Source organism: Scomber scombrus, chromosome 11 (genome assembly GCF_963691925.1).
Source record: "Scomber scombrus chromosome 11, fScoSco1.1, whole genome shotgun sequence".
In the NCBI taxonomy this organism is placed as follows: domain Eukaryota; kingdom Metazoa; phylum Chordata; class Actinopteri; order Scombriformes; family Scombridae; genus Scomber; species Scomber scombrus.
The window spans coordinates 6,260,747-6,281,935 of record NC_084980.1 but is presented as its reverse complement, the minus strand read 5'-3'; the positions used below and the strand labels follow the sequence as shown (position 1 = coordinate 6,281,935).

Below are 21,189 nucleotides of genomic sequence, written 5' to 3'. Positions count from 1 at the left end.
TAGAACATATACAAATTTGATAGTACCTTGAAGCACTGGTTGGTTGCGTGTTTAAAAGGTTGGATTATTGTTACCTTACAACATGTCACAACCTGCAGTCATTACTCTATGTTAAACTGCTGTAGTAGCATTGTGACTTCATTTTGATTACAAAGGCACCACTTTAAGTGTTAGTTCAGGGTCTTTCCCACACAGTGGTTTTACTGTTTCATACTGTAGATAATCCAAATTTGACCCATCAAGTCTTTACCTGATCGAGCCCTTTATCAGGAGTGTGCTGCTTCATGAACACATGGGGGTTTAGCATTTATCATTGAAGCTGGTCTTTTCCAGTCCTTTTATTTGTTAATTGGTGGAGCTACTTTATGTTGGTAACACTATGCTATGGCTTCACCTACCAGATGCATTAACAACACATAGCGCTGATTGCAAAAAGTCAAGTACTCAAGTAATAAGTATAAAAGAGGTTAATAATTCCAAACCAAAGTGTATTGTTAATGCATCCTTTAAAACATTTTTCTCAGTTTTTTGTCTTGGCTGAAAATCAAGTTGCTTGTAGGTCTATATCCACTTCATACAGTTTTGAATCGGCACACTCTTGCCTTTCCGGTTCCCAAATTCAATATAAAATTGTGACAATTCCAATTTACCACTTCAGTGAACATGCCTCTGTCTTCTCTCTTATTTCCAAAGTGGTGCTGATCATTTCTTTATGGAGCTAGGCTCTGAGGAACATGGAAAGGGATCCGGTTGTCTTTGCAACAGCGGCGCAAACAGTAGTATCACTTGGAAACACTAGGGGGAGGAGAGGGGGGCGTTGGACAGTTGTCTGTTTGCACTTAAACACCACAACTTATGACCAACAAAATATCCATGTCTAATGATGTTAGAATCTCATGTTGAGGGGACATTATGATGTTTGGCAGATGTTGGATTTTGGGCACCATACCCCACATCTAAGTGGTGGTATTCTACATATGACGTTAGCATGAGGTCTTTGGATGATGCTGGATTTTTGTTACTTAACACCACCACTTAAAACCAACAAAATTTCAACGTCGAATGATGTTAGCATTTCTCATTGTGGGGAGGTTAACATTATAGCATGTACCAGATGTTGGGTTTTGGTCCCTGTACCTCACAACTTTATGTCATTATTCTATGTATGATGTTGGCATGTGACATTTGGCAGGTATTGGATTTTAGTTACTTAACACCACGACTTAAAACCAACAAACAACATCTAACAACATTAACATCTAAAGAAGTGAATATATTATGTTGTGGGGACTTTAACATTATGACATTTAAAGATGCTGGGTTCTGGTCAACACCTTACAAACAAATGTCAAAATTCTACGTTGGCATGATATTTGAAAATGTTGGTTACTTAACACCACAAATTAAAACCAACAAGCATTAGACATTGTCCTGACATTCAAACCTACATTCAATCAAATATCAGCATCTAATGAAATAGTTGGCCAGCTGGGTAAAAATTTACTTTTAATTGACCATATTTATTTGCATATATCGTTACTGTGTAACTGGCACACTGAATTTTTCTTAACACACTAAGCACAAATGAAATATCCTCCATTTATGATTGGTGTTATGACATATGAGATAAAAACACAGGATTAATAGCGCTCTGGAAAACAATCAGGCTTATGTTAATTGTACTGACTCTTGGATGATTCATTAGTTTCTTTTACAACAGCCCTGCGATAACAATGGTTGCTATCAGCCTGTCCTCCCCCTCTTACTGCTACTCTCTTCATTTGTTTATTAAGGATTAATTAAGATTTGTTTAGCATTGGCTAACTCATTAATTTACCAAATATAGTTCTCTTCAAAGTTCAGAACAGAGTTAGATATTCATTAGAAGTGGTTTCAAAGTGGATCAAATATTTATTTAGTTTTACTTCTTATTCAAGAGGGTATGCAGGGAAAAGAAAGCAGAATATTTAAATGATGGGGAGGGAGGGTAGGGATGTCGGGAGGAGTTGTGTGTCTTTTTGCCCCTGTATCTCTCCATTGATCTCCGGGAAAGTGTTGTCATTTGAGAAAGTCTTTTGCTTCTTGTTATTTCCAGCTGAAAGAAGACTCTAGGCCAGAGCACAATAGCAAAAATAGGACAAGTTTCTTATTTCTGCTATCCAATGTTGCTGGATATGTCTTTGTACAAATATGTATGTGTTTTTGTCTATTTATTTGAGGGATGACTGTTTGGTAGGTAACCCCAACCCCCCCCCCCCAAGTTGCCCTCGATTTAACCCTCCTTGGAAGACCCACCCGCAGAGTTACTGTTTTCATGCCTGTCAAGTTTTGTATTCTCACAAATGCAGTTTACAATGTTAACAGAGGCAAATTTAACCTCTCAAAATAAGCAGTAAATAAGATAGACAAAAGCAGACATCTTATTTCCTTTTTTCCCAGCTGAAATGAACTGTAGATGGCAAATGTACAGTTCTCTTTAGAGTACGGTTTAGACCTGCTCTGTGTATAGTGCCTCGAGATGACTTTTGTTGTGAATTGGCGCTATATAAATAAAGATTGATTGATTGAGATTGAAATGCCATAGCTAACTAATTAAGCTATCATTAGCTTCATTAATTGTTTGACAACAGTGTCTTCGAGTGGCTTTTAAATGTTTCCAGCTGACTCTTTTCAAAATGATGTATTAGTGGTCTTAATATACATGATATGGTGCTAAAAGACTGAGAATCGAGACTAAAGCTACACTTTTTAGACAGCAAAGCTTACAAGTAGAATGTTGAAAACAACTTTAGAAGAAGGCATTGGTGAGTAACCACATGGCCACACTCGTAGATGTTGCTTGGGAGCTGCGGTTTCTTGTGTGCTCACAAAGCAATTATTGCTCAACTTTCTGATATAGTTAATCAAATCACAAAGGTTTCAATTTCTTCCAGCAACTGCAGTTGTGGATGACGAGTTGTCTTGGAATATGGAAAGTAAATCCCTGGTGCAAGCTTCATTTTTTATCGGAAAGACTTTAAAAATAAATAAAAATGCTGAAGCAGAAATTGTAGCCAGTGGAGCAGCTTGGACATGACCTAAGTTCTATTGTCCCAATTTACTGTATTAACCGTGTTTGGTTGCTTAGCTTATATGGGTTCTGCTCTCATTAGACCACCCTGCATAAATAAAGGTTGAATGAATGAAGGAATACAGTATGTCTTCACTTTATTGTTAAAAAAGAAAAGACTTATGATGAGTTTTTGGCAAACCCAACACTAAACTAAACTCCCACAAACGAACTGTGTGCCACTTGGAAGTAACACTTGGTTAGTACTGTAGGTAATGTTAGCTGGACATGCATAAAGCAAACACTAGTATTATTAGTTACTGACACTTTTGAAAAGACACAGGTGATACAGTGGAAAACCACTCATAGTGATCATTTCTGTCCGGGTCATATTGATCACTATAAGCAGATGATTATTATAACCATTTTTTCAACCTTTTCTTTATTTCTCATGCAGATTACCATTTAATTGATATATGTACATTTATTACATGAATGTAAAGTACTGAAACTGTTTCAAAATACAGTACAACTGTTTCAAACATGCCAGCTAGGTTTTGGCAGTTTGTCATAAGCTTCGAAGAGAGAAGAAAGAGAAATGAAGAAAATGACTTTCTTTTTCCTGTCAGGATTTCAATGCAGCAACAGCCTCAGGTAACCAGCTGGAAGCAAACTGATTCTGTCAGAAGCTTTTTGAGCCATATAAGCGGTTGATCTCAATAAATGGTTTCAACTGTATCACTTTTGTCGTTAATTTGGGAGAGGTTTAGTGAATTGTCAATTCATGGGTATATGTTCATTTAAGTGAATATGTCTGCATGCGTGTGTATTTCATCAGCTTTTGGCTGTAAGCTGTCTGTAGCTGGAACTGGGAGGCAGGGAGGCAGAGCAGTGCATTATGGGAATGGCCGACGGGCTCTTGAATTTGGCAGCTCAATCTCATTGTCGACTCTCTCTTTTACCTGTCACACAGTGGAAAGAATTGTTAACCAGGGACTGACAGACTAGTGAGACTGAGGTAGTGTGTGTGTGTGTGTGTGTGTGTGTGTGTGTGTGTGTGTGTGTGTGTGTGTGTGTGTGTGTGTGTGTGTGTGTGTGTGTGTGTGTGTGTGTGTGTGTGTGTGTGTGTGTGTGTGTGTGTGTGTGTGTGTGTGTGTGTGTGTGTCAGCCTTGGTAAGTTCAGGAGTTCACTCCAGTTCTCCAGATTTGCCTTGAACAGTTGAGCTCTTTGAGTTACAGTATGCAGAAAGCTGCAAAGGAAAAGATACCATACTTTATATTTGATGAGCAGGAGTCTAGCGGAAGATGTTGATTATTTTATTAAAGGCAAATGAAGAAAGAGACAGATGCGGCAACACAGTCTCGGCCAGGATTTCAACTCAGGCATTAGTGAGCACAGAGGAGGTCTTCCTATCACTCCTATTTTTTTGTTTCTTTTCCTCCAACCCACTCCTCCTCAGATACAGAGCATTCAAATTCCACACTTGTAATTCAGTGTTTTAACACAATATTTTTAGATTTCTTCCTCAAAATCGTTACTATTTTACATAACTAAAGATGGCTTAATTGTGTGGAGGGGAAAAAGAAGGTTTTTAAAGGTTATGGCTTATGTTATGCACTTTTTGTTGTTGTCAGGAATCTCATGTCCAGAGCCAAACAAAGAATGAACCGATCCTACTTAAATGTATTGTGAGTGTATCCAAAGTCTGATATATCGTATTCCTCTGTGTCTTAGATCCCCATTGTTGTCCAAAAAACTATTAAAAACATGCCAATTAGCCTCACTGTTGCACTGGTTGACTGGCTGAATTTAAACCGACCTGCTTGATGTTGATTGGAGCGTGGTGCTGAATAACCAATCAAAAGCGGGAGCAGCTCTGCAGCCAGCCAGTCATACAAGTGGATCAGTTCAGTGCACAAAACTGCAAAAAACAGAGCAGAGAGCATAAAAGGTAAATGAGTGTTGTAGAGCAAGAATACATTTTAAATACAAAACTTAACCAGTAGTCTCTTGTTCCTCCTGGTTGCTGTACACATCACATGGTCCAGAATGAGAAGTTGTTCTTACATTAGAGAAAGTACATGTTTATAACATCCTTGTTAAAAGTAAAGCTCGTAAACTGACTTCTTTAACATCATTGAGTAAGATTCAGGCATGAATAATTCCCCCATCTTAAATCCTGTATCTTTTTTGATCAGAAAGACAGAAAGATTTTAGGATTAAGCATTTGAACAAATACACATAACATACAATAGATTCTATCAAGGATAAACATGTGAACTAATTTAATTAATAAAGATAGACTTTGGCAAACTCTCCAAAGCCCTGAATGCCTGCCTGTCACAACACCTGCACAATAGAAATCCATTGACAGTCAGGGGCAGTCACTAAATCTTTTATTTAATTACAGTCCACAAAATGTAATATCACACAATAGGCTGCCATGGTTCATTTTCATTTATATATATATGTTAATTAATGTTTTTAATTATTCTGGGCAGGCATTTTATACCTTTATTAGGAGAACAAAGGTAGAGAGATGACAAGAAGAGAGAGAGTGATAGAGATAGAGATAGGGAACAACATACAATAAATGTCCCTAGCTGGACTCAAACAGGGAGGAAAGTGTGGGTCATGGTCAGAATCTTAATCCCTAAACCAGGGGAGCACCAGTAGCCCGATAAACTAAACTTCATATATGAAATTGGGAAATTGGTCGAGTTGCCATTTAACTATATGTTTATCTTTCAAAAGTGATCATGTCTTATATTTAAACTGCATTGATGACATCAGTGCCACTGGTCCTCACATCTCTGACAGCATTAGAAGTATTATTTTATTACATTGAAAACTTACTTGAACTCTAATACATTTTCAAAATGAATTCAGAAAAATATCAAACCTTGATTTTGTGACACAGTAACAGTTGTAAGAGTTATAAGGCTGGCTCAAATCCTATGCCGTCGCCTCTGGTTGATGCAAAAACAGCACATTCAGGGATGATCCCAACACATCCCCAAACAAATGCCAAAGCTAAAACACCTCAGGGCATTTCTTTGAGTAGATGCAGCCTTTTTTAATTGAAAGCCGATTTGGGTTGTTACCGATGGCGTTTCACAAGTCCACAAGAACAAATGTACTCTACAGAGGAGAAAGCAGATTACAGAAAAACCCTGCTGTGATCTTCTCCAAGTCTTTCAAATTTCGTACTTTGTTTGTGTTTTTTACAGGACAGTTGTCTTTTATTGGGTACAACTTCTCATGTTTCTTCTTTTTCCCAAAGAGCACCTGCAGATACAATTTTTCTCTCCTTTTTTTGTCAATTGGCAATCATCCTAGCAACAGGCAATAAAGCCGCGACCAAAATAACAAGGCCACAAGGATATTTCAAATGTGATTAAAGCAACAGTGTCAAGAAAACTCTTAGAAAAGTCTTACTCTTTAGATGTTTACCTCACGTGTCACGGCCCTGAGCCTTTCACATCCTCGAGGTTTTCATTTGGCCTTGCACTTTGAATAAACAACAGCCTTCAGCACAATAATCTCAACAAAGATGCTGGGCTGTGAATATTTTACAGTTGTTCATAACTCATCTCCTCAACCCTGCGCTTAAAACCAGTTCAATCACTGTTTGCACAGGGAGTGGGGGGGTCCCCAGTCTGTGGTAAGGGGAGGAATTAAACCCCGGAAGTTATCAGAAAACAAGACAAATCTGTCTGGTTCGGGATGAACATTTAAGTAGTTTTGGTATCCGGAGAGCGCTAAATCTCCTAGAATCTGTCTTCTTCCTCATTGCTTTTCAGTCCTCTCCTTTATCTTATTTCCCTTCTCTCTCTCTTTCTCTCCCTGTGCTCCCCCTGCTCTGTATCTTCCTATCACACTCCCACCTCCTCCGTCTCGTATTGGCTCGTTTCACTTTGCCTCTGGGACAACTTTGTTACCAACTGGATGTAGCTAATAATTTTCCGGCCTAAAACAATAGCTCCAGACGGCAGCGGTCTTAGCTGTACAGCCTGGCGTGACATTTTCTCATCGAACAGCCCCTCTTCTGAAAGAACTAAATGCCAGGCGGACACCACGGGGCACAATTAGACTGCTTTACACAAGAGAAAGAGAGGGATACACACACACACACACAGACACGCACACACACACACACCAACTTTGCTCCCCATGCAGCCCACCACTGTCCTACAGTCATTTATTTTACTTTACTAATTGCTTTAATGGGGTTTTCAGGGGGCCAGCCTGTTCCCGTAAGCTAGCGGGCCGCACACTAACTCTCTATCCGTCTTCCCTCAGTCTCCATTAATATGCTCCGACTGCAGCCGAATCTTTAGTAATGTAATCAGTTGACAAGCACTTGATTGTGGGACCTGCTCGTTAAGATGTGGTTAATTGTTGTCCTTTTCACTTAACGGCTTATCAAGCCGTTAAGTGAAAATATACGCCAACCGATGCACTCAGGCTCCGAGCGTTTCTTTCCAATGGGCTTGATGTTATACATGCTCAATATACTAATAAGTGATTTAGCATGGTTTAGCCCGTTGATTACCAATCACTTCCATTTGTTTCCGCTAATTTCTAATTGAAGTTTTAACATTTTCGTAGCCAACTCTGGAAACTTGCTTGAGTTGTGTCCATCTTGAACAAAATGGTGAGGATAAAGTTTCATCACTTATTTCGTTTACAGATAAGGTTCAGTGCGCCTGTCACGGATAGTTTTACTGAAAACATCTGCTTTAATAGCCTGTCTCCTTCTAAACATTGGGACAGCTGTGGCTCAGGAGGTAGAGAAAGTCGTCCACCAATCGGAAGATTGGCGGTTATATTCCCGGCTTCTCCAGTCCACATGTCGATGTGTTCTTGGGCAAGACACTGAACCCCAAATTGCTCCCAATGGCTCCACCAATGGTGTATGAATGTGTGTGTGTGAATGGGTGAATGGGACTTGTAGTGTAAAAGTGCTTTGAGTGTTCAAAAGACTAGAAAAGTGCTACATAAGTACAGTCCATTTACCATTCTACACAAAGTAGAATTCTGTTGGGATGCATCATAGGAAGAGAGGGATTGTTTTTGGAGCTTGACTAAAAGGCCTCTGCTTTTCTATTTTCTATTTTAAATCTGCGTCCACCAACTTTATGGAAGTGCAACACTAAATTGGTGGATTTTTAAGCTGCATGACCGCAAAAAAATAATGTAGCAGAGCAAAAATGGATGCAGACTCTATGTTCATTGTGATGGATTACACAACATAAGCTACTAAATAAATGTAAGCATAAGTTTCCAGAGTCTGATAATTGATTTGCATGCCTTATGGAAATCAATGGCAGTTTGGGACTGTAGGAATATATAAAGACTTAGTAGTATGTATTTGGAAATGAGCATAAGTGTAGTTAAGGAGCTAAAACTTCCAGAAAAAAACTGGTATGCTCCTTCAACAATATATATTTTTTGTTTTATTCATGAACATTGATGTATGGTACCACTCAAAAGTTTGGACGCACTTTCTCCATCAAGAGAATGAAGAGGGCGTGTCCAAACTTTTGACTTCTTCTTTACTGTATAAATATATTATACCAGGCTGTATTACATTATAAACAGTATCACTTTCTGAAATCTAAATGGCTGAAGCTCAACATGTCCTCACACAAGTAGACAGAAATGCAGTGTGCTCTGAGTTTCAGACGAAAGATTCGAGGTGATCGAATTGACCCGTCTAGTTTTATCCGAACGCTCTGCTGATGGCACTCTTATCTCTGTGATTAAACCTGCGGTCAGACAGCCAGCAGCCAGACAGCCATGTAAACTGAGCCAATGCAAATTTGAATAAAGAAATGACTGGAAGCTGGAGCTTTGCATTGCGCAGCATCTATTTACTGGGAAGTCATGATTGACTTAGTCGGACTGTTCCATCCAGAGAGAGGAGAAGTGGACGAGTCAGATAAAGAGGAACGAAGAATAAGAGAGACACAGATTGTAGATCGTGAAGGTCGGAGCTGTGTTTTAGGAAGAGGGTTACACCTGTTGGGAAGCCATGGGTTCAGATCTCCAGTCAGACTGCATGTGGGTAAGAGATAATACTGCATTATTGTTTGCATGTGAAGCTCCACTCGTGCTTATTTGTTTGATGATTCACTTTGTTTCAACATACTTAGCACTACAGCAACACACGCTCATGTTTTAAGATGCCACTTTAGAAAATACATAAAATTACATTTAAATTGATTGTAAAAGTAGTAGTAAAGTGCCAATTAAATATAAATCTATGCTTTCACGTAGGCTAGTTACTGGAGCTGTATAACTAACTGGCAACATGCCAGTTGCTAGCTGGAGACACTTTAGCACTAGCCAACCAGCATAGCACACCTACCTAGCTAGCTTGCTAACTGATAGCTGAATTGCTAACCGGACAAAAACGATGTCCTAGGTATTGGCTCAAAAGTTGAACTCTACAGGGAAGATTGGTGTTGATTGATAGCATTGAATCCACTAATCATGGCGGTTATAATGAACTTTAGTTGTTATAAACTCTTGTGTGACTGGGCCCTTACAGCATAGTACTAAATACACTGACACTGTATTCATTTGTGTTTCTTATTGAAGTAGAAGAAGAATAAAACAAAACTCTGTCAAATATACATTAATATAAACTTATGTGCAGCTAAAAGTCCATAAAAGTCCTGATATGCCCCAACTGTGTGTAGGTTAGGAGTGTGTGTGTGTGTGTGTGTGTGTTTTTTTGTCTACTTGCTTCAAGTTACTCCAACTCCAACTCTAACATGCTTTATTCCTCTATATTTACATGCAGTTTCTACCTATAGAATTTCACTGATGCAGAACATACTCTGTCTGTCTGTGTGTGTGTGCGTGTGTGTGTCTGTAGACTTGTGGATGTTTCGGTGTGTATGTATTAAGTCTGCTTTGTGTGTGTGTGTGTGTGTGTGTGTGTGTGTGTGTGTGTGCGCCTCCCCTCCATCTCGTTCCCTTCCATCTTCTCTCTTGCCTCTCTGCTTTTTAGTGATGGTGGTTGGAGATAGGGAGGAGGAGGAGGAGGAGGAGGAGAGGGAGGAGGTGGGTGGGTGGGTCTGTGGTTGGAGGGGGGGCAGATGGTCCGGTCAGAGAGGAAAAAGAGAGAGAGAGAGAGAGGCAGTGAGTGACTGGAGAGCGGCGGGCTTTTTGGCAGGGTCGGCCGGTGGGAGGGCCCATTGTGGTGCAACGTTGCATAAATAATGCCACAGGGCTTCTAAATGCTCCGTTGCCATGGGGACCTTTGTGCCTCAGTGAGCACTGTGTGTGTGTGTGTGTGTGTGTGCGCGTGTGTGTGTCTGTGTGTGTTTCTCAGCCCCCGAGGAGGGAGAGAGGGAGAAAGAGACATAGACAGACACAGAGAGAGAGAGGGGCTGACTTGCAGTCAGCTCAAGTGACACTTGTAGTCTCTCTCCCTCGATGTCTTTCGTTTTGTCTCTCTCTCTCTCTCTCTCTCTCTCTCTCTCTCTCTCTCTCTCTCTCTCCCTCTCTCTCTCTCTCTCTCTCTCTCTCTCTCTCTCTCTCTCACTTGCTGTATCTCGACCTGGGACAGATGAGTGTTTTGAGGAAGGAGTAGAGGGAGTGTTGTTGTCGCTTTTTGACCAGAGGGGAGCAAAGAAAAGCGGGATATTCAGTGATTTTGTGGTGTCTGTGTGAAGTATGGTCCATGTGAAGGTATGTCTGCTACTTTTCTTCTCTTCTTCTTCTTTTTTTCCCCCCCTCTCTCAGCCCTTTCATCCTTTTTTTTCTCCACTACTTTTCACCAGCTTTTTTCACAATACATTCCATCATAGTCTGTCTCTTCCTCCGTCTGCCGCTGCTGCAGTAACAGGTGTCTTTCTGTCAGCCCTGAATTGGAGGGAGCAGAGATCGGAGGAGGAGGGGTGTGGAGGAGGGTGAAGGAGGGTGAAGGAGGGAACCGTTGCTTTTGTTTGGATGTTTTCAAAAAGCCTTAATTCTCACGGCTCGCCATCCAGCTAGTTAGTCATCGCAGGCTGTCTACGCTCTCAGCTGTTAGAAGCGCCAAAAAACAAGCAAACAAACAAACGAAAAAACAATCCAAAAAAAAAAGCTTTTCATCTTTTCCTTCATCTGCTGTGGAGAAGTAGGTTGGTTGTTTTTTCTTCTTCTTTCTCACTTTTCATCAGCTGATGAGGGTGACGCAGGGTGATGCGGCAGTGTTTGAGATGTAAATAAGAAACGTAGCAAGCTGAGGAGGGATCTACTTAAACTCTGCCTGGTGGAATCTCTTCCAGCTTTCTAGTATCATTGGAGTTTGTGACTGATGTGTGTTTTGTGTGATGAGATCATACACAGCTGCCAGATGATTGGCTCCATGCTAAAACTTCAACAAACAATGTGATGATTGATTATAGGCTGAAAAGTGCTAAAAAAAAAAAGGAGAAAAAAAGCAGCAGCTGTTTTATTACATGGCATTTATTTGAAAAACACTTCATCATCAGCTCAGTGGGTTTTTGCTGAGTCAGCACAGCTATTGCAGCCAGGTGATTTTTTTTCCCTTATTATTTTAATCAAGCTGATATATTTATATCTACAGTGCAGCGTAAACCTGTAAAATGTGTCATCATGTTGAAGCTGTGTAAGCAGGGAAGAGTCTGCATGTTCCTGCCACGGTTTAACAGTATTCACACTTGAGAAACCGAGTGTTTGTGTGCGTGTGTGCGTGTGTCTGTGAGCACTGCAGCATGTTAACACCTACAAGCCAGTTCTGCATTCACAACATTTTCCACTCGCAGAAGTCACATTTAGTGTTTTTACAGCAAAGCCGACATGACACTTCACTGTGCTGTGAGAAAATAGGAAAGTTCAGTTCACCCCTGTGTTGTTTTATAGCTCTGAATGCACTAAATTATCACAGCAGCAGGTCTTGTGTGTTCTCATGTGTGTCTGCACAATGATTACAAATGCATTCATGTCTATGCATATGTCCACATGTCTATATATATATGTGTGTGTATAGTCGCTATTAACGAGGAGAAGATGAAGCATTATTACAGTGAAATTTGCAATTTGATTTGTTAAGTCATTACATTAATGATTCATTATAATCATATTGTATCATTATGGTGGAAATGCGGGAGTCGCCTCAGGCATCGTCAGAGTTTAAAGCTCCCCTGCACTCTCCTCTCAGACCCCTGCAAATACATACCATGATCACTGTGTGAATTAAAATGTTCTTTTCTTTTTTAACTCACAGCAGTGTTTTTCTATCATTTATGGAGGGCAACTCAGATGGGTAAAAACTATTATAAAGTGATGTTTCTGTCTGTGCAAACACAGCAGTCTCACTTTGTAGTCACTTTTAATAGGGTGTGTATAAGTTGGCTGGAAACTTGTGGAGTGTTTGATATGCAGTAGGCCATTTATCATGCACATGTATTTGTTTAAGCCTAATAGTTCAATGGGTTTATACACATTTTTAGGCTTATTTCCCTTCTAAAAAATGGTAGATCAGTAAAAATAGCATAATGTAATAAATGTACTTGTGTGTGACGCTTACACACAGTCACTTGTCCTGACTCATTTCTGTGTCGTGCATCAGCAACCGACCATTAAACTAAATGAAAATAATATAAAAGTCCATTATTGTAAACTTTGAAAGCTTTTAGATGAGCTCTGAACATCTCTGTATTCAAACACCGCCTGGGGGAACATTGAGTGATTACGTTGCTTCATTCTGACAAAGATTTATTGTAATTCTGTCACTTTTATTATCTGGAGACCACCAAAAAAAAAAAAAAAAAAACTGTCAGGAAGCAATTTTGAGCTCTAAATCATCATTTTATTTTATTTTATTTCTACAGGCATTGTGTTTTTTTCCTTCTAGTGATTTGAAACAATCTAAGCAATCCAATTTGGATTAATTTGGGTTTTTGCATAAATTGGTAAATTTGGTAATGTTTAATCAGCCGTAATGATCGCAGCAGCAGACACAAATACTATAATCAGCTGTGGGTTTGTTTGCACACTGGCTAATTAGTGGTTATTCATCATTCATTGAGCGGCATGAATTTAGCATATAAAGACATTTGTTCTCAAGAAATGGAGAATCCCTTTGTAATGTGTGAACCTCTTTAAGAGTTGAAGAGCTCTTGACCTCCACTGATACCTGTTGATCCATCGAGTGTTCGGGACTTAATTCTAATGACTCTGAACAGCCAGAACGTCCGAGATCAAACAATTTAATGTCCACAGAGCACAAAGCTGTGTATGTTTATGCATGTGCAAGCTCCACCTGTGTGAAAAATGAATTAAAGGACACGTTCACAGTTTTTCACGTCTGTCTTAAAACAACAGTCAGGTTGCCAAATAACCACTGTAACATGTCTTTCTTTCTGTAATCATTCACAGTCCTCCTCCTGTGCAAAAATGTATTTAAAAGATCAACTGAAGCTAATATGAAGATGTCCAAATGAGTCAAATCAAGTAGATATGTTTCAACGTTATAGTCTTTTTAGTGCCAAAGTCTCTCTTTTTGTTACTATACTTCCAACACAGCTCACCAGGGAAACACGACTAGGGAATTTGATGCTAAAAAGACTGTAAATGTGTCAGATATCCACTTGATATGACTAACCCAGACTGCTGAAGCTGAATATAAGCTTCACATCTACTTTTATTTTTACACAAAAGCAATGACTTTGGATTTTGGCCTCCATTCCTTACATTAAAAGCACATTTAGAGGGTATTTCTAATAGTATGAAGGGAGGAATAATTACAACAACTTAAACCTCTTTCAGTGTTCATGTGGGTGCTTGACTATTGTTTTAAGACAGAACAAATGTGAACCTGTTCTTAAACTTGTTATGTTAAAAGCAATGTTCTGTGAGTTTACATTGAGGCTTGTGTCAGGTTACCCCTCTGCAAAGGCTCACCCATCGCAATATTTCTGGCTTCACTCAAGTGAATGTGCAGAAGGGTGCTGACGGTGTTTCCACATATTGGATCTTTAACTGGAGTGATGTGACATCAACGTTCCCCTTTCTTTCCCTTCCTTCCTTCCTCTCTCTCAGTCAGCACATGACAACAGCAGCATGTTAATCCATACATTGATTTGTAATGCTTTCATCTCAACCTGACACACACAAAAGAAATCCCTCCCAAAACCCACTGAATCTATCCCATGAGTCCCAAAGTCACACTTTGTGTGGTTTTAGTTTGGTGTCACAGTTTCTACGACATATCAGTGAACATGTAGTGGTGTGAAACTGACAGACAGACACAGTGATATCTGCACTGTTTTCCCACCACACGCTGCAGAGTCAATTTCACAACAATTAAAAATGTGTCGGAGACAACGGAGCCAAAGTAATGTTCAGAATGACTGTAAATAAATAGACGGATTGTTTTGACTCACTCTTTTTCTCTCTCTCTCTCTCTCTCTCTCTCTCTCTCTCTCTCTCTCTCTCTCTCTCTCTCTCTCTCTCTCTCTCTCTCTCTCTCTCTCTCTCTCTCTCTCTCTCTCTCTCTCTCTTTCTCTTCAGGAGTTGCAGTTTGAACGTCTAACCAGGGAGCTGGAAGCCGAACGACAGATTGTTGCCAGTCAGCTGGAGAGATGCAAGCTTGGCTCTGAGACTGGAAGCATGACTAGCATCAGGTGTGTGTGCGCTTCTATGTGTGTGTGTCACCCCCCCCCCCCCCCCAAAAAAAAAATCAGATCCTCTTCTGTGTGCTCTACCTGTATGTATCAGCTGTGCTCCTGCAGGTGACTGGCTTTACAGCTGGTCAGATTAAAGGCACACAGATTGATTCGCGTCCAGAATTCATCAGTGTGATTAAAATCACAGTTGGGGGAACGCTGTTTGTTTTGCTTTGAAACTTACAGAGATTGACGTTCCCGTATTCATCGGCCGTTCCAGATCTTTATCCTCCTCCTTTACCACACACACCTGCTGCTGTAGTTACTTTGTGCAGCTGCCACATGTATTAACACTATTTAACATATATTTACACAATAAACACATAAAAAAAGAGAGTAAAATCAGAATAGAAGCAATAAATATCCCTTTGCCAGCTTTGCCAGAATCGTTATATGGTCCATTGAAAACCTAAAGCAGATGTAGGGCTGGGCAACATATCAATATTATATTGATATCGTGATATGAGACTAAATATCGTCTTCTTGGATTTTGGATCATAATATCGAATATATGAACTGACCAGACTGATCTGGCTATTCCATTATTTGCCTTTACACACTTAGTCATTATATCCACATAACTGATGATTATTCATCAAAAATCTCATTGTGTAATTATTTTGTGAAAATGCCCAATAATCACTCTACAATATTATTGCGATATTGATATCAAGGTATTTGGTCAAGAATATTGTGATATGTGATTTTGTCCATATGGTCCAGCCCTATGCTGAGGTAATCAGTGTATTTAAAGGTGTCAAATGTAGTATTTAATCATTAAGAAGTAAAAACTTGCAGTGATTTTGAGACATAATTGTAGGACTTCTAAGAAAGTAACTTGATAGTTGAAAAGACTATCTCCCTCTAACCCTAACCTTCATACAGAGATGACAGCTTGCTAGTTAGCTTAAATGTCTTATTGAATTAGTAGATTTTGTCAGGCGCATGTGGGCAACCAAACAAGCTGTAAACAAAACACTTTATCACACATTATCACCTTATCAAGTTGTTATGTTAGCAAACAGTTGCCTAGTTACAGTTTCGGCTGCCATGGAACAACATTAGCTTTCATTAGCTTGAGAGAAATATCTGTGTTTTAGCTGTTAAATGCTCCACTATGTTCACCTGCTAGTTGCTTACTTTCTGTTTGTCAAACAGTCAGTATATCAGCTATTTTGCCTAAAAACAGGTGACTTCTGTGGCTGGAAACAAGCTTGATGACAGCAGTGAGACTGAATCCAAACAGTGACGTTATTACTTGTAAAAACCAAAATATTGGCTGAAAGACACCAAAGCACAACTGCAGAGCTTTAAAAGATTATAAGCTAGCCGATAATGAACTCCAAAGACTGGGTGAGTAGAACTGTTCAGACCATTTCTTTAGTGTTTCACAATACAAAAGTAGATTTTTACTCATCAGGTTTTCACACAGCTTCACTCCAGTAATTTTGTTCACTTTGGCTGACCTCATTTTAAGAACACATATTAGCTGTTATCAGCAGCTTGCTTTTATTATTCCACTTCTTGCTCTTCACTCTCGACACTTTTAGACACAACAACAGAGAGGTGAAGACCACATGAAGCAATTAGGTTAAAATGGATCATCTGGTCTTTATTTGTAAGAAATCCAAATACACTCATTTTAAAATAGGGCCTGCACTTTAGTGTTTCACACAATCCCTTAAAAGCTGGTTAAAACACCAGCTGATGCTCAGTCCACTGTCTGTTTGAGGAAAGTATCATTTGCAGGACGGCAACTCGAGACCTCCAATAAAACCTAATTGCGTGCGCCTGGTGCGCCTGGAGAAAGCATAGTGATCTGTCAAAAACTTAACAGTAAAGTTTATTGAAGGGATCAAGTTGCCATCTTGAAGCTCTTAACTGCACATTAATGACACCTTAAAAGCTCGGAGGTGCATGAGGAATGGATGCCTTCGCTCTGAGAGGATTTAGATCTTGAAAGAAATCTGATGATTACATGATTTATTTTACTTATATTACGCTTATATTATACTTTTATTTTAAAAGGCGTTAATTTACATTTGATACTTAATATCAATAATGCATCAATATGGACATTTATAAAACTTGTATTAGTGTTACAGCCACAGATTTTATACTTACAGCTGTAGTGTCATTATAAAAAATGCATATTCCTTTTTTATCTACTTTATTAATGCGCATATACATCATACAGCTACATAGTGATGAAAACATTATCTATCTATCTATCTATCTATCTATCTATCTATCTATCTATCTATCTATCTATCTATCTATCTATCTATCTATCTATCTATCTATCTATCTATCTATCTATCTATCTATCTATCTGTCTATCTATCTGTCTGTCTGTCTTTCTGTCTGTCTGTCTATATATCCAACATAATAACAATTTATTCATATAGCAATTAGTTAAAGTAAATCAATAACAATATTTACAGTTTACAATGTAAATGATTACAGTATAGTGTGGTCATTTTAAATTCATAGGAAAAAAACATTATATTCATACTTCCTTGCTCCTTGTTTGTGATAATCAGCTGTGAGAACATATTTCAGAGTTTTTGTTGCAACAATACAGAGCAAAATGATGACATCATTGTATCAACTCTGCCAGTATTACTCTCTAAAAGCAGCTACTTTTAGTAGTTTTAATGAAGTCTGTCTCAGGGTTAATAGCACAAAACAAACTAACAAACTAATCTTTGCAAACATATCATGCTATTTATTGTCCATTAGAAAGAATCAAATAAATGTCACTGCAGTCCATCGTGCTCTTCTGGACCTTCTGTGTTTTTTAGCGGTGAGTGGAAGTAAACTTTACACAGTGTGAAGAGGCTGTCATATTATCTGCTGCTGATTGAGTTTGGACCCGAGCCTCGTCCCCACTCTGAGCCCATAGAACATATTCCACACATTCCATACTGGTCCCAATGTGAGAACAGCCCTCCTGACACAATGATGGTAATGCACTTAGCCTGCCTCTCATGACAATGTAACACGATTAAAGCCTCTCTCTTTCTCTCTCTCTTTCTCGCCCTCTCTCTCTCTATCTCTCTCTCTCTCTCACACACACACACACACACACACACACACACACACACCATAGACGCACACAATCCATCATCTTTTCTCCTTTTTGATTTCGTTAAGCGAGCGGGGATTCCATCCGTCTCCAACTAATTACTCATCTGCCGCCATTGTGATTCTCATTTCAATTTGAGGGGCAGACCAACAAAGAGCGGGAAGATGGTCTTAAAAAAAAAAGAAAAAGAAAAGATTCATTCATGAGTCTAATTAACCGCTGTATGCGTTTAACTCGTCAACGCCATCACAGGGCTGTACAGAGGACCCCCATTTAAAAAAAAAAAAAAAACAGCAGCGACATGGGAGATGGAAGCGGTGTGGAGTCCAAAAGAAAACACGTCTTCCACTTCATCACCCAGCTGCACACAGATGGGATAAAGGCTGCCATCTTGCTAACTTGATTAGATGGGTTTATTATTTAGTGTGGAGCCGAGCGTCTTGTGGATTACACTGTCTTCCACCGCTTTTTATAGGCCATCCACTTTGTTCGACTTGTAGGTAATTACCAAATGGACAAATGGTTTGGCGAAACACACAAGTCCACCAAGGCAATATACTGGAGGTTTGTAGTGCCTAAAGCATGTAGGATTTATTGTTCAATTACCTCTGAAACATTAGTATTGTTGCTGTTCTGAATAGTTTTATTCATGACTGCTTGTCTCTGCAAACAGAAGGGGCAACATTTAATCGGCAGTTACAATACATGTACATGGATTTATCTTGGTAGCGTTCCGGCGAGATGTATTGACACTGCACAGCAATTAAAGGAGAAGATTCATACTTTCACTAGCTTGTTAGAAGAAAAACTAAATTCCCTGTTATGTTCTGAGTTCATTCCTTTAGTCGTTTTGATTTTCTAAAGAACTTCTTACCTTATTTTTCTTTCTTTTTGTTTAGCTAGGTTAGCATAACATATGTTATTAGCCTCAATACATTTTTTAAACAGTATTTTGGTTTCTACATTTAGAAGTTGTGTTCAATGATTACAGTTAATTGTTTTTTTCTTTTGTGGTGATTTTATTCACCCTGTTTTAAATCTATGTTGCCCAATTTTGGCGATTTTCCATTATGCAGTTCTAGCACTACTCGGCTCGACTCGACTAGACTCGACTCTACTTGTTTTCTTTTGCTTTTCCACTAGAGGTAGTACCTGGTACCTGGTACTTTTTTAGTACCTGCTCTGCCGAGGTTCCAAGCGAGCTGAGCCGATACTAAAATGTGACGTCAAAAGATTGCAGGTCACTGATTAGTCAGAGAGTCGTCACTGGAAGAGTCATGAGCCGTCCCTCACAAGAATCAAACCCGCCTTTTTTAAATACAGACAACAGTGTTACAGCGATTCGGCTCTCTTCTCTTGCTTTGTGTGTGACAAAAGACACAGGCAGAGCAGAGAGTACACCATCGCCTCCATGTCCTCCATTGTTTATGTGTTTGTGTCACGTATAAAACTAAGTCACTGCAGTTTCGCGCAGCCGTACTATGCCCACGTTGAGTAGATACAATTGTAATGGAAAAGGTCGTTCCTGGTACCAAACCAAGTCGAGTCGAGCCGAATAAAAGAAAGAATCTGCTAGTTTTTTCTCTTAAGCTTGGAAATAATCTTGTGTTATGGTTGTTGTTTTGTAAAGAGGTCAGGACTGCTCCACTCAACTAGCTCTTTCTCTCAAAAATCAATTTGGTGGATATTTCTATCAACAATCAAGACTTGTTTGTGTAACATGTGATTATGAAATAATATAATACAATCTGGAACTGCCCTATCTGCAGTTGGAGACTGTATTACTGTTTCTTTGAAAAATCCTTCACGTGCAGTCTTATTATCTTTCCCAAAGGAGCAGCTCTAGTTTCTACTCCCAGACAAACCACAGGTTACAGACTGAGGCACAGAAGACATAATATAACTGCTGCTGTTATGACCAGGGACAGAACAATGGCTGTGTGGGGTTTTCAGAAAACTTTGCTGATAGCAGAGCTAGAAAGAAAGTAGTAGTGGAAACAACAGCGGATGGTAGTGATTGATTGTGTTCAGGGTGTTCTGTTATGAACTTGTCAAGTATTAACTTCATTGAGAAGTTGAAAAATTAGAATTCTCTATAGCCATGCTAGCAGCTCTGTCCGGCTGTATTCGGATAAATTAGATTAAATAAAGTTCAGCCTTTGGGAACCAAATGTCATGGTAATCCAGCTGTTATTAGATAGATATTTGACTAGAAATGAAAAATGTCCAATATCAAAAGTCAGGGGTTCAATAAAACCATTAGATTTCACCATCTGGGAAATATGGACATCCTCACAAAACTTGATGCCAACCAAGGAGATATCGATACTAGATATTTTTCATTGAATAAATGAAAACTCTACAGGCACTACAGGAAAAGTCAGAGGATCACCAAAGTCATTAGAATCTATTCTCTATAGCAGAGGTTGCCGGACTGTGGACCAGTATCTGGCCTCAGAATATTCACTATAGGACCATGAGGAAAAAATATGATTCAGGAAAAAAAGCTTTATATACTACTAGATGGGAATCTATAAAATAGTACTTAAGATATCACTCCAAACCCACAAATATCTATGTCATTGTGGTGCTTGAGAAAAAGTCAGAAGATCACCGAAGTCATTAGAATTGATCCTTTAGAGCAGAGGTTTCCAGGCAATGGACCAGTATCTGGCCTCAGAATATTTACTAGAGGACCACGAGGAAAAAATATGATCAGGAAAAAGGCTTATTATATACTATTACATGACAATCTATGTAAAAGTACCTGAGATATCACTCCTAACCCACAAATGTCTACCTCACGGTGGTGCTAGAAGGGGAAGTGAGAAGATCACCAAAGTCGGTAGTACCCATCATTTGAGTGCCAATAGCCACAAAATAATAGTTACCAGCTGTACACAATTTTATGACAGTCCATACATTCAGTGGTAGTTAAGATATTTCCGATCTCTAGATCCACACCACTAACATGGATAAAACCTCTGGGTGTCCTTGCAATCATTCACCAAACTTTCCAGTGGTGTTAAGTTAGAAGTCCTTAGCAGTTGACTCTCATTGTCTTTAATATGTAGATTAACAACTCAATTGAAAGCAAACAATAACACCCCCCACCCCCGCCCCTTCCTAAAATAATGGAAAACTGCCTCCAGATAGGTTAAAATTTGAATTATGAATGAGTTTCAAGTGCTGCCGTGTGGCTGCGGGGGTGCCGGCAGTTCACGAATCGGCTCCTGTTGTGTTGCTACAGATAAAGACTTTCAGAGGTGCTAATGAGTTCTTCAGCTCTGCTTTTGTTTCCAGTCTTAATCAGTCACCACAGGTCACAGTGTCTGCCACGGCATATGCTGCTGCTTTATCA

General features: G+C 39.3%; 1 protein-coding gene across 1 annotated transcript in view; it reads left to right on the top strand.

Annotated features, from left to right (window-relative positions):
• The window catches only part of ctnnd2b (catenin (cadherin-associated protein), delta 2b), a 136,184-nt gene that overhangs the window by 10,047 nt on the left and 104,948 nt on the right, over positions 1 to 21,189 (top strand). The window contains exon 2 of the mRNA XM_062428552.1: positions 14,586 to 14,698. Within this exon, the coding sequence (XP_062284536.1) occupies positions 14,586 to 14,698 (113 nt within the window). The remainder of the gene's footprint in view (positions 1 to 14,585; positions 14,699 to 21,189) is intronic.